The 14,127-nt window shown below is 31.5% G+C and overlaps 1 protein-coding gene across 3 annotated transcripts in view; it reads right to left on the bottom strand.

Annotated features, from left to right (window-relative positions):
* Nucleotides 1-533: 533 nt before the first annotated feature.
* LOC149790553 (interphotoreceptor matrix proteoglycan 2-like) overlaps nucleotides 534-14,127 on the bottom strand; it is a 69,455-nt gene continuing 55,861 nt past the window's right edge. For all 3 annotated transcript variants that reach the window (XM_089972617.1, XM_089972618.1, XM_089972619.1), the window contains one exon: nucleotides 534-4,614. In XM_089972617.1, the coding sequence (XP_089828743.1) occupies nucleotides 4,585-4,614 (30 nt within the window). In that variant the 3' untranslated portion in view covers nucleotides 534-4,584. The remainder of the gene's footprint in view (nucleotides 4,615-14,127) is intronic.

Raw genomic sequence — 14,127 nt, 5'->3', positions numbered from 1 at the left:
CGGCCTGTGAGGAAATCGCTAATCCAGTTGAACAAGCGTCCAGTTATTCCAAACTGGTTTAATTTGGCCATTAGTCCATTGGTCCATACTAGGTCGAACGCTTTTTCTAGGTCTAAAAAAACCGCTATGAGGTTGCGATCGGTTTTCCTATGTGCGTTAAAAGCGAGTTTGATGTCTGTTTCCAACCTGAGAAGTTGGTCAGTTGTGGAACGTTGGGTACAGGAGTGGAAGAACATATGAAGACGACGCTCCAGTCCGGCAACCCGAACCCCGCTCGCCTCCCCATCAGACTGTGAGTAAGGCATGATTGAACTATAGCTACTTGCAGCTTTTTCGATAGACCGACAGACATACAAACATACAGACAGACTGATAGATAGATATATAGATAGATAGATAGATACTTTACGAGACTGTCCGTCTCAGGAACTCTTAGCCAAGCTGTTTCCATAACCCGATAGGGAGAGAGAAAAAGGAAGAAGAAGAAGTTCAAGCTCCCTTGAAAGAGGTGTCACTTTGACAAATTTCGTTGCTACTGAATTCAGTCACGTTTTATTAACGCACACCAACAGACACTCATCGTATAAAACGATGTTACTGTTCTCTTCAAAGACATTATTGCTGTAAAATTTATCATTTTTAATAAAGGTAGCACACTTGAAAATCAATCGGGTTGAAGGCTAAACAAACAAAAAAAACCTGCATAGCTATTACGTGAAATTAATTTTCATGAGCCAATAATTATCTGTAGATTATAATGTACGACACTGAGATCTTCTCATGGTACAAAATTCGCTTGTGTGGCCAATATTGAGAATGTAATACAGCATGGTAAGTATTGAGTCAAAGACCTTATTTGTCATTAAGCTGCTTTCTGTCGCTATTACATCAAATGCAATGAAATAAATCGCACTATACATTGAACATATTAACCATTCAAGTAATTTCCATTAAACTGAATATCATAAAACATCACCTTTCATTTTTGAGAGTTGAAAAAGTTATATACAATTTCGAATTCAATCTAAGCAATGTACATGTTCATCTTCAAAAATGGGGCCCCGAGTGGCCGAGTGGTCTAAAGCGCTCTCCGTTACGGATCACTGCCATCTCACCTCTGTCTGCGTAGGTTCGAGTCTCGGATTCGGCCAATGCGGGTATGTGAGAAAGCTTGCCAGTAGCTTCTCGTGGGTCGGTGGTTCTTTCCGGGGTTTTCCCGGGTTCTTCCTCCACCATTAATACTGGCCGCCATGAATAGCCAATCGTGTGCTGAAAATTGGCGTTAAACCCCACAACAACAACAACAACATCTTCAAAATAAAGACCGTATAACCGTTAGCATTAAAAGTTTACCAAACTTTGGCAAAAACTATTTCATAAAAGGTTTTAGAACACTGCCATGTTTTATGGCTATTCCATAAAATCAAATTTCATAGTAATCATCTGATTTTTACTGGCGAAATATTGTCACTTATTTATTAACTTATTAATGAAATGTGTGTGTGTCCAAGGACTTACAAGCGGGACTAAAGGAATTGAATACAGAGACCATATTGAGATGACAGGGTGGCCATAATGGTGTTGTGTTTCCTTTTCGGGGAGGGGAGGGGGTGTTTGTATTTTTTTCTTATTCACTTTTTGGAGGGGACGCCTTACGACAAATAGGTTTCAGTACCAGTACGCTTTACTATTCCATATCCATTAGGTATATATTACATATTGACAATTGGAGAAAAAATGTCAACGCTAAATAAGCATACTAACATCTACTTGAATATCACATGAATGTTATCCTGTAAAACAGATCTTCTAAATTGTCATGGTTTGTTCCAGGTCAGCTTATGTTAGGACAGCCACGTTCCCTTAAAAATTCCTAAGTTTTGAGTTTATTTTAAAATAGTTGTGACCACCTTGTAGAAACATGTCAGCGAAATAGTGTTAAACATATTCCTTACTGAACGGAATTTATGGGCACGTTAGGTAACCTTAGCTATAGGTCCTTTTTACAGATGGTATAAACTTTTGATTCAATTCAAATACATGGGTCATTACATCGCACGATACACAAATATTATTTTCAAAAATCCATATGAATTACAAGTCGCTTAATTTTAACCTTTTTTTCAATGCAGAACGAAGTTGTTGTTGTTGCTGAGTTTAATTATAGTGGCGTGCGCACAAATGTGCATGTGCCACTTTTTCTGACTGCACCGCAGCCTGTTAGTCGTTCCTGGGGAATTGGATGGTGCCACCTACCCCAGGCTTTTATGGATTTAAGGAACCCTGATAGTTTGACCTCAATCTGTGGGTCCATAAAGGTCCCGTACAGTTGAATGGTTGGCTGTCATTAGTGGGAAGGAGACCTCGGGAATGGTCCTGCTTGCTTTACAACGCTGGTTTCTTGTTGCATTTGCCTGGTGTTTCTTGCGATTTTATTTTATTTTTTCAATTTTTATTTCTTTTTTTACCTTTAAAATGTTCTAAAAGGAGGAGGGGATATTCTATGCTGTTTATAGAGGTTCTTAGTAAAAAATCAAATATGAAGAGAGATTTTCAAGGTTATTATGGTATCACTAGTCGAGGTGTTTAGGGTGTGTTTCCTACATTAAGTTATTTATAAGTTTTTAGATACTGCCTCTTTAAGTTATTTATTAATTAATGTTTTTAGAGATTGAATGTTATTTATAATTTATTTAGCAAGTGACCGGAGTCCTAGCCGATTACACGGTTCGTTAAGGACATCTAGGACCGGAATCCTAGCTGATTACTCGGTTCGTTAAGGACATCTAGGTCATCCGATTTTGCGGTTTCCTTAGTTTTTTTATAGGTGCTTTTGTAAGTGAATTATTTATTAATACTTTTATAAAATTGAATGATATGTTATGGGTTTTTATGTTGTTGCTTCTAAATTTATTTAGCTAGTTACTGGGTCTTTTGGTTTTGTGGGGATAGTAATTATATTTTTTTCCTAAGTCCTGTTGAGTCTATGAAGTGATTTATATTTCTATATGCTGATTGTTTATTTTTATTAGAGTTCATAAGTAACTCTGGGTATATGTGTGGTGATCCAATCTCTTTTTGGTTTTTGATAAATATTTTCCGAGCGGGTTGATATTTTGGGCATATATTGAATACGTGGTGTAGATCTTCGGTGGTGTGGCAGTTAAAGCAGTTAATGAATGCTGGTTTGGATCCTATAAACCTTCCAAAACTGCTTGCTAGTTTACTTTTTCCAGTTATTATCCTGTTTATCGTTTTCTGTTCTAAATACGTACCCTTAGGTAGCTGTATGTTCCTATCTACGTTTTTGTGGGTTTCATGGTGATTTTTACCTTTTGTGGAGGAGTTCCAAAAATCTTGCCATGTTTGGTCTATATATGTTTGTGCGAAGCTTATTGCTTCTGTAGAGCTATAGTTAAGCTTGATAGAGTTTTGATCTCCTAGTTTTGTTTTTGCAACTTTGTCTGCTGTTTCGTTGCCAGAGATTCTAATGTGCGACGGTATCCACATGAGCTCGACTAATTGATGTGCTGTGGTGATATCGTCGATTAATTGGCATGCTCTGTCGAGGAATTGTTCCCTAGAGTGTGTATTGCGATTTTGGATCGATTTGATAACGCTTAGGGAATCGCTTATAATGACTGCTTTAGGTATTTGGTTGTCTTTGATCCATTGTAGTGATTCAAGTATAGCCCAGAATTCAGTGGTGTAAATGGAGCAATAGTCAGGTAATCTGGATCCCGTTTGTATATTGAATTCACGGATGACTATTGCTGCTGCTGTTCTTGGTGGGTTGTTTGTTTTTGATCCATCGGTATATATTTTAACATAGTCCGGGTATTTTTGCTTGATTTCGTTTACCAGTACAGGTTTTATTAAGTTTTCTTGTCCTTCTTTATTGCCTAATTTGGTAGCTTCAGTGTTAATCCTTGGTGGTTTTTGTAACCATGGTGATTTGTTCTGGTCTGTATTGTTTGGTACCTGTTTTTTTAGTAGAGGTATCTTTTCTCTTAGTTCAAGGATTACTTTGCCACTTGGTGTGATGGGTATGATTTTGGGTTTGAAGACAACTTTACACTTATTTATAGCTATTTTGGTGGGATGGTTGTCTGGGTGGGTATCTAATCGAATCGAGTATCGGAGGAGTAGTTCTTGCCTACGTAATTTTAAGGGTAGTTCTCCTGTTAGTGTTTGTAGTTCTTCTAATGATGTTGAGGGAAGTGTTCCTGTGCATAATAGTAAGGCTTTTCTCTGGATAGTGTCAAGTTTTTGTAGTACAGGTTGCTTAGCCGAGTTATATATCTAATTAGGGTTTTATATATAGTGGTTAGTTTATTGATTTCACATTAGCCTTGTCAAATAGATTTTTTTTAAAAGCAATATAATATTATTCCAAGTATTGCTCATTAACGCTGCAAAAATGTAATCACAAGGCAAGGTTATGCAATAATAATAATGTTGCAATATCAATACATGTTCTTAACAGGAACCTTCTTGGTCTCCATAATGCCAAATTCACACACATAAGCATGGAATCATATCTGTCTGTCGCAGCGAAATAATGTAAAGGACACATATCACCGTTTACCGGAATTGCGGTCTCGTGATCTCAAACTGAAAGAAAAAAAGGAATATAAGACTTTATTACACCGAAAATAGTTCTAAATTCATTTCCATAATTTTCTTTTTAATTTCTTCTTCATTCGTAAAGATTTTCATTTGATTTTATCAGATAATTCTGTATATCAATATCAACAATAATAAAAACACAATTAACAACAATATTAACAGCGATATAATTGTAATAACAACAAAAGTAATGTTGATATATGTAATGTAATATACACTACATCTGATGTGGAAGGTTTGATATCAAATGATTTCGATACGTTTGAACAAAAAGAATCCTGCTGAAGGTTGAAATCAAGCATGCGAGAAAAAAACAAAGCGAATACAAATTATATCAAAGGTGTGGAGATTGAGGAAACAAACTCCGACAAAGATATTTACAATTTTATATTTATTATTGACATCTGTGACTCACTTCACATATATTTGATTTTCGTATTCAAATTAAAATTTTCGAAACCAAAACAGGTCAAGTCAACATCTTTAAGAATTTTTACTTGGTCGGTAAGCAAGAGGCGAACGCTTACAAACACAACTGCAAAGATAACATAGCGTGTTAACGTTTCGTCAACATGTCAGGAGGACCTTCCCAAGAATAAAGTTTTTAGAGTTTTAATCTTCCAGCGTTACCAATGTAACTTAAATCATTATAATAATAATACTACAAAGAATTTTGTGCTTCATATTATAGACAGATCCAGTTTTTATAAGAACAATACAAAATTAAATATACCAGTTCCAAATAGTCTCCAATAAAACTAGAAGAAGGAAACTTTAAAAAAGAACTGCATCATATTTATTTCAAAAGAATTATATATTTTTTCTTACACTTTCAGAATTCAATGGCATCAACATATTTGAAACGTCGTTTTTGTCAGTCTGTTTAGCGTGTAACAAATGTGAAATATTCACATGTTTTATTAATCCGCTACGGATTAGTGCAAATTTAGTATAATCCATTTTCAATTAATACATCGCATGAATGTCTAGTATATACTTTATCATTTAATACAAGGCAAGAATGTCAAGTATATACTTTGTCATTTCATACAAGGCATGAATGTCAAGTATATACTTTGTCATTTAATAAAAGGTATGAATGTCTAGTATATACTTTGTCATTTAATACAAGGCATGAATGTCTAGTATATACTTTGTCATTTAATACAAGGCATGAATGTCAAGTATATACTTTGTCATTTAATACAAGCCATGAATGTCTAGTATATACCTTGTCATTTAATACAAGGCAAGAATGTCAAGTATATACTTTGTCATTTAATACAAGGCATGAATGTCTAGTATATACTTTGTCATTTAATAAAAGGTACGAATGTCTAGTATATACTTTGTCATTTAATTCAAGGCATGAATGTCTAGTATATACTTTGTCATTTAATACAAGGCAGGAATGTCTAGTGTATACTTTGTCATTTAATACAAGGCATGAATGTCTAGTATATACTTTGTCATTTAATACAAGCCATGAATGTCTATTATATACCTAGTCATTCAATACACGGCAATAATGTCAAGTATCTACTTTGTCATTTAATAAAAGGTATGAATGTCTAGTATATGCTTTGTCAATACAAGGCATGAATGTCTAGTATACACTTTGTCATTTAATACAAGGCATGAATGTCAAGTATATACTTTGTCATTTAATACAAGGCATGAATGTCAAGTATATACTTTGTCATTTAATACAAGGTATGACTGTCTAGTATATACTTTGTAATTTAATGCAAGGCATGAATGTCTAGTATATACTTTGTCATTTAAAACAAGGCATGAATGTCTAGTATATACTTTGTCATTTAATACAAGGCATGAATGTCTAGTATATACTTTGTCATTTAATACAAGGCATGAATGTCTAGCATATACTTTATCATTTAATACAAGGCATGAATATCTAGTATATACTTTGTCATTTAATACAAAGCATGAATTTATAGTATATACTTTGTCGTTTAATACAAGGCATAAATTTCTACCATATACTTTGTCATTTAATACAAAGCATGAATTTCTAGTATATACTTTCTCGTTTAATACAAGGCAAAAACGTTCAGCATATACTTTGTCATTTAATACAAGGCATGAATTTCTAGTATATACTTTGTCGTTTAATACAAGGCAAAAACGTCGAACATATACTTTGTCATTTAATGCAAGGCATGACTGTCTGGTATATATTTTGCCATTTAAAACAAGGCATGATTGCCTAGCATATACCTTGTCATTTAATACAAGGCATGAATGTCTAGTATATACTTTGTCATTTAATAAAAGGTATGAATGTCTAGTATATACTTTGTCATTTAATACAAGGCATGAATGTCTAGCATATACTTTGTCATTTAATAAAAGATATGAATGTCTAGTATATACTTTGTCATTTAATACAAGGCATGATTGTCTAGTATATACTTTGTCATTTAATACAAGGTATGAATATCTAGTATATGCTTTGTCATTTAATACAAGGCATGAATGTCTGGTATATACTTTGTCATTTAATACAAGGTATATACTTTGTCAATTAATACAAGACATGAATGTCTAGTATACACTTTGTCATTTAATAAAAGGCATGAATGTCTAGTATATACTTTGGCATTTAATACAAGGCATGAGTGTCTAATATATACTTTCTCGTTTAATAAAGGCATGAATGTCGAGCATATACTTTGTCATTTAATACAAGACATGAATATCTAGTATATACTTTGTCGTTTAATACAAGGCATGATTGTCTAGTATATACTTTGTCATTTAATACAAGGCATGAATATCTAGTATATACTTTGTCAATTAATACAAGGGATGAATGTCTACTATCTACTTTGTCATTTAATACAAGGTATGAATTTCTAGTATATACTTTGTCACTTAATACAAAGTATGAATTTCTAGTATACACTTTGTCGTTTAATACAAGGCAAAAATGTCGAGCATATACGTTATCATTTAATACAAGCCATGAATATCTAGTATATACTTTGTCATTTAATACAAAACACTAATGTCTAGTATATACTTTGTCATTTAATTAAAGGTATGAATGTCTAGTATATACTTTGTCATTTAATACAAGGCATGATTGTCTAGTGTATACTTTGTCATTAACACAAGGCGTGAATGTCTATTTTATACTTTGTCATTTAATACAAGGCATAAATGTCTAGTATATACTTTGTCATTTAACACAAGGCATGAATGTCTAATATATACTTTTGTCGTTTAATACAAGGCATGAATATTTATTATATACTTTGTCATTTAATACAAGGTATGAATTTCTAGTATATACTTTGTCATTTAATACAAAGCACGAATGTCTAGTATATACTTTGTCGTTTATTACAAGGCAAAAATGTCGAGCATATACTTTGTCATTTAATACAAGGCATGATTGTCTTGTACTTACTTTTTCATTTAATACAAGGCATGAATGTCTAGTATATACTTTGTCATTTGATAAAAGGTATGAATGTCTAGTATATACTTTGTCATTTAATACAAGGCATGAATGTCTAGTATATACTTTGTCATTTAATACAAGGCATGAATGTCAAGCATATACATTGTAATTTAATACAAGGCATGAATGTGTACTATATACTTTGTCATTTAATACAAGGCATGAATGCCTAGTATATACTTTGTCATTTGATAAAAGATATGAATGTCTAGTATATACTTTGTCATTTAATACAAGGCATGAATGTGTACTATATACTTCGTCATTTAAAACAAGGCATGAATGTCTAGTATATACTTTGTCATTTGATAAAAGATATGAATGTCTAGTATATACTTTGTCATTTAATACAAGGCATGAATGTGTACTATATACTTCGTCATTTAAAACAAGGCATGAATGTCTAGTATATACTTTGTCATTTGATAAAAGATATGAATGTCTAGTATATACTTTGTCATTTAATACAAGGCATGAATGTCTAGTATATAAGTTGTCATTTAATACAAGGCATGAATGTCAAGCATATACATTGTAATTTAATACAAGGCATGAATGTGTACTATATACTTCGTCATTTAAAACAAGGCATGAATATCTAGTATATACTTTGTCATTTAATACAAAGCATAAATTTCTAGTATATACTTTGTCATTTAATACAAAGCACGAATGTCTAGTATATACTTTGTCGTTTATTACAAGGCAAAAATGTCGAGCATATACTTTGTCATTTAATACAAGGCATGAATGTCTAGTATATACTTTGTCATTTAATACAAGGCATGAATATCTAGTATATACTTTGTCATTTAATACAAAGCACGAATGTCTAGTATATACTTTGTCGTTTATTACAAGGCACAAATGTCGAGGATATACTTTGTCATTTAATACAAGGAATGATTGTCTTGTGCTTACTTTGTCATTTAATAGAAGGCATGAATGTCTAGTATATACTTTGTGAATACAAGGCATGAATGTCTAGTATATACTTTGTCATTTAATACAAGGCATGAATGTCTAGTATATACTTTGTCATTTAATAGAAGACACGAATGTCTACAATATACTTTGTCGTTTAATACAAGGCATGAATATCTAGTATACACTTTGACATTTAATACAAGGCATCAATGTCAAGTATATACTTTGTCATTTAACAAGAGGTATGAATGTCTAGTATATACTTTGTCATTTAATGCAAGGCATGATTGTCTAGTAGATACTTTGTCATTTAATACAAAGCATGATTGTCTAGTATATACTTTGTCATTTAATACAAGGCATGAATGTCTACAATATACTTTGTCGTTTAATACAAGGCATCAATATCTAGTATACACTTGGACATTTGATACAAGGGATCAATGTCAAGTATATACTTTCTCATTTAAAAAAAGGTATGATTGTCTTGTAGATACCTTGTCATTTAATACAAGCATTATTGTCTAGTACATACTTTGTCATTTAATACAAGGCACGAATGTCTGGTATATATTTTGTCATTTAATACAAGGCATATATGTCTAGTATATACCTTGTCATTTAATACAAGGCATAAAAGTCTAGTATATACTTTGTCAATTAATACAAGGCACGAATGTCTAGTATATCCTTTGTCACTGAATACAAGTCATAAATGTCTAGATATACTTTGTCATTTAATACAAGGCACGAATGTCTAGATATACTTTGTCATTTAATACAAGGCACGAATGTCTAGATATACTTTGTCATTTAATACAAGGCACGAATGTCTAGTATATACTTTGTCATTGGATACAAGGCATGAATGTCTAGATATACTTTGTCATTTAATACAAGGCACGAATGTCTAGATATACTTTGTCATTTAATACAAGGCACGAATGTCTAGATATACTTTGTCATTTAATACAAGGCACGAATGTCTAGATATACGTTGTCATTTAATACAAGGTACGAATGTCTAGTATATACTTTGTCAATTAACACAAGGCATAAATGTCTAGTATATACTTTGTCAATTAATACAAGGCATGAATGTCTAGATATACTTTGTCATTTAATACAAGGCATGAATGTCGAGCATATACTTTGTCAATTAATACAAGGCATGAATGTCTAGTATACACTTTTTCATTTAATACAAGGCATGAATGTCTAGTATATACTTTGTCAATACAAGGCATGAATAGCTAGTATATACTTTGTCATTTAATACAAGGCATGAATATCTAGTATATACTTTGTCATTTAATACAAGGAATGAATGTCGAGCATATACTTTGTCATTTAATACAAGGCATGAATGTATAGATATACTTTGTCATTTAATACAAGGCATGAATGTCGAGCATATACTTTGTCAATTAATACAAGGCATGAATGTCTAGCATATAATTTGTCATTTAATACAAGGCATAAATATCTAGTATATACTTTTTTCATTGAATACAAGGTATGAATGTCTAGATATACTTTGTCATTTAATACAAGGCACGAATGTCTAGATATGCTTTGTCATTTACTACAAGACACGAACGTCTAGATATACTTTGTCATTTAATACAAGGCATCAATGTCTAGTATATAATTTGTCAATACAGGGCATGAATAGCTAGTATATACTTTGTCATTTGATACAAGGTATGAATATCTAGTATATACTTTGTCAATACAAGGCATGAATATCTGGTATATACTTTGTCATTTGATACAAGGCATGAATACCTAGTATATACTTTGTCAATACAAGGCATGAATATCTAGTATATACTTTGTCATTTAATTAAAGGCATGAATGTCTAGTATATACTTTGTCATTTAATAAAAGGCATGAATGTCTAGTATATACTTTCTCGTTTCATAAAAGGTTTGAATGTCTAGTACATACTTTGTCATTTAATACAAGCCATGAATGTCTAGTATATACCTTGTCATTTAATACAAGGCAAGAATGTCAAGGATATACTTTATCATTTAATAAAAGGTATGAATGTCTAGTATATACTTTGTCAATACAAGGCATGAATGTCTAGTTTATACTTTGTCATTTAATAAAAGGCATGAATGTCTAGTATATACTTTGTCATTTAATACAAGGCATGAGTGTCTAGTATATACTTTGTCGTTTAATAAAGGCATGAATGTCTAGTATATACTTTGCCATTTAATACAAGGCATGAATGTCTAGTATATACTTTGTCATTTAATAAAAGGTATGAATGTCTAGTATATACTTTGTCGTTTAATATAAGGCATGATTGTCTGGTAGACACTTTGTCATTTAATACAATGCATGAATGTCTAGTATATACTTTGTCATTTAATAAAAGGCATGAATGTCTAGTATATACTTTGTCATTTAATACAAGGCATGAGTGTCTAGTATATACTTTGTCGTTTAATAAAGGCATGAATGTCTAGTATATACTTTGCCATTTAATACAAGGCATGAATGTCTAGTATATACTTTGTCGTTTAATAAAAGGTATGAATTTCTAGTATATACTTTTGTCGTTTAATATAAGGCATGATTGTCTAGTAGATACTTTGTCATTTAATACAAGGCATGAATATCTAGTATATACTTTGTCAATTAATACAAGGCATGAATGTCTAGTATATACTTTGTCGTTTATTACAAGGCAAAAATGTCGAGCATATACTTTGTCATTTAATACAAGGCATGATTGTCTTGTACTTACTTTGTCATTTAATACAAGGCATGAATGTCTAGTATATACTTTGTCATTTGGTAAAAGGTATGAATGTCTAGTATATACTTTGTCATTTAATACAAGGCATGAATGTCTACTATATACTTTGTCATTTGATAAAAGGTATGAATGTCTAGTATATACTTTGTCATTTAATACAAGGCATGAATGTCTAGTATATACTTTGTCATTTAATACAAGGCATGAATGTCAAGCATATACATTGTAATTTAATACAAGGCATGAATGAGTAGTATATACTTCGTCATTTAAAACAAGGCATGAATGTCTAGTATATAATTTGTCATTTAATACAAGGCATGAATATCTAGTATATACTTTGTCATTTAATACAAAGCATGAATTTCTAGTATATACTTTGTCGTTTATTACAAGGCAAAAATGTCGAGCATATTCTTTGTCATTTAATACAAGGCATGAATGTCTAGTATATACTTCGTCATTTAAAACAAGGCATGAATGTCTAGTATATACTTTGTCATTTAATACAAGGCATGAATATCTAGTATATACTTTGTCATTTAATACAAAGCACGAATGTCTAGTATATACTTTGTCGTTTATTACAAGGAAAAAATGTCGAGCATATACTTTGTCATTTAATACAAGGCATGATTGTCTTGTACTTACTTTGTCATTTAATACAAGGCATGAATGTCTAGTATATACTTTGTCAATACAAGGCATGAATGTCTAGTATATACTTTGTCATTTAAGACAAGGCATGAATGTCTAGTATATACTTTGTCATTTAATACAAGACACGAATGTCTACAATATACTTTGTCGTTTAATACAAGGCATGAATATCTAGTATACACTTTGACATTTAATACAAGGCATCAATGTCAAGTATATACTTTGTCATTTAACAAAAGGTATGAATGTCTAGTATATACTTTGTCATTTAATGCAAGGCATGATTGTCTAGTGGATACTTTGTCATTTAATACAAAGCATGATTGTCTAGTATATACTTTGTCATTTAATACAAGGCATGAATGTCTACAATATACTTTGTCGTTTAATACAAGGCACGAATATCTAGTATACACTTGGACATTTAATACAAGGCATCAATGTCAAGTATATACTTTGTCATTTATCAAAGGTATGATTGTCTTGTAGATACTTTGTCATTTAATACAAGCATGATTGTCTAGTACATACTTTGGCATTTAATACAAGGCACGAATGTCTAGTATATATTTTGTCATTTAATACAAGGCATATATGTCTAGTATATACTTTGTTATTTAATACAAGGCATAAAAGTCTAGTATATACTTTGTCAATTGATACAAGGCACGAATGTCTAGTATATCCTTTGTCACTGAATAAAAGGCATGAATGTCTAGATATACTTTGTCATTTAATACAAGGCATGAATGTCTAGTATATACTTTGTCATTGAATACAAGGCATGAATGTCTAGATATACTTTGTCATTTAATACAAGGCACGAATGTCTAGATATACTTTGTCATTTAATACAAGGCACGAATGTCTAGATATACTTTGTCATTTAATACAAGGCACGAATGTCTAGATATACTTTGTCATTTAATACAAGGCACGAATGTCTAGATATACTTTGTCATTTAATGCAATGCACGAATGTCTAGATATACGTTGTCATTTAATACAAGGTACGAATGTCTAGTATATACTTTTTCAATTAACACAAGGCATAAATGTCTAGTATATACTTTGTCAATTTATACAAGGCATGAATGTCTAGATATACTTTGTCATTTAATACAAGGCATGACTGTCGAGCATATACTTTGTCAATTAATACAAGGCATGAATGTCTAGTATATACTTTTTCATTTAATACAAGGCATGAATGTCTAGTATATACTTTGTCAATACAAGGCATGAATAGCTTCTATATACTTTGTCATTTAATACAAGGCATGAATATCTAGTATATACTTTGTCATTTAATACAAGGAATGAATGTCGAGCATATACTTTGTCATTTAATACAAGGCATGAATGTCTAGATATACTTTGTCATTTAATACAAGGCATGAATGTCGAGCATATACTTTGTCAATTAATACAAGGCATGAATGTCTAGTATATACTTTGTCATTTAATACAAGGCATAAATGTCTAGTATATACTTTTTTCATTGAATACAAGGTATGAATGTCTAGATATACTTTGTCATTTAATACAAGGCACGAATGTCTAGATATACTTTGTCATTTAATACAAGGCACGAATGTCTAGATATACTTTGTCATTTAATACAAGGCATACATGTCTAGTATA

The sequence above is a fragment of the Sinohyriopsis cumingii genome, chromosome 10, assembly GCF_028554795.1.
Source record: "Sinohyriopsis cumingii isolate HCF-2022 chromosome 10, ASM2855479v2, whole genome shotgun sequence".
Lineage (NCBI taxonomy): Eukaryota > Metazoa > Mollusca > Bivalvia > Unionida > Unionidae > Sinohyriopsis > Sinohyriopsis cumingii.
Note: the sequence above shows the minus strand (reverse complement) of the source record. Positions and strands in the feature narration are given on the sequence as shown.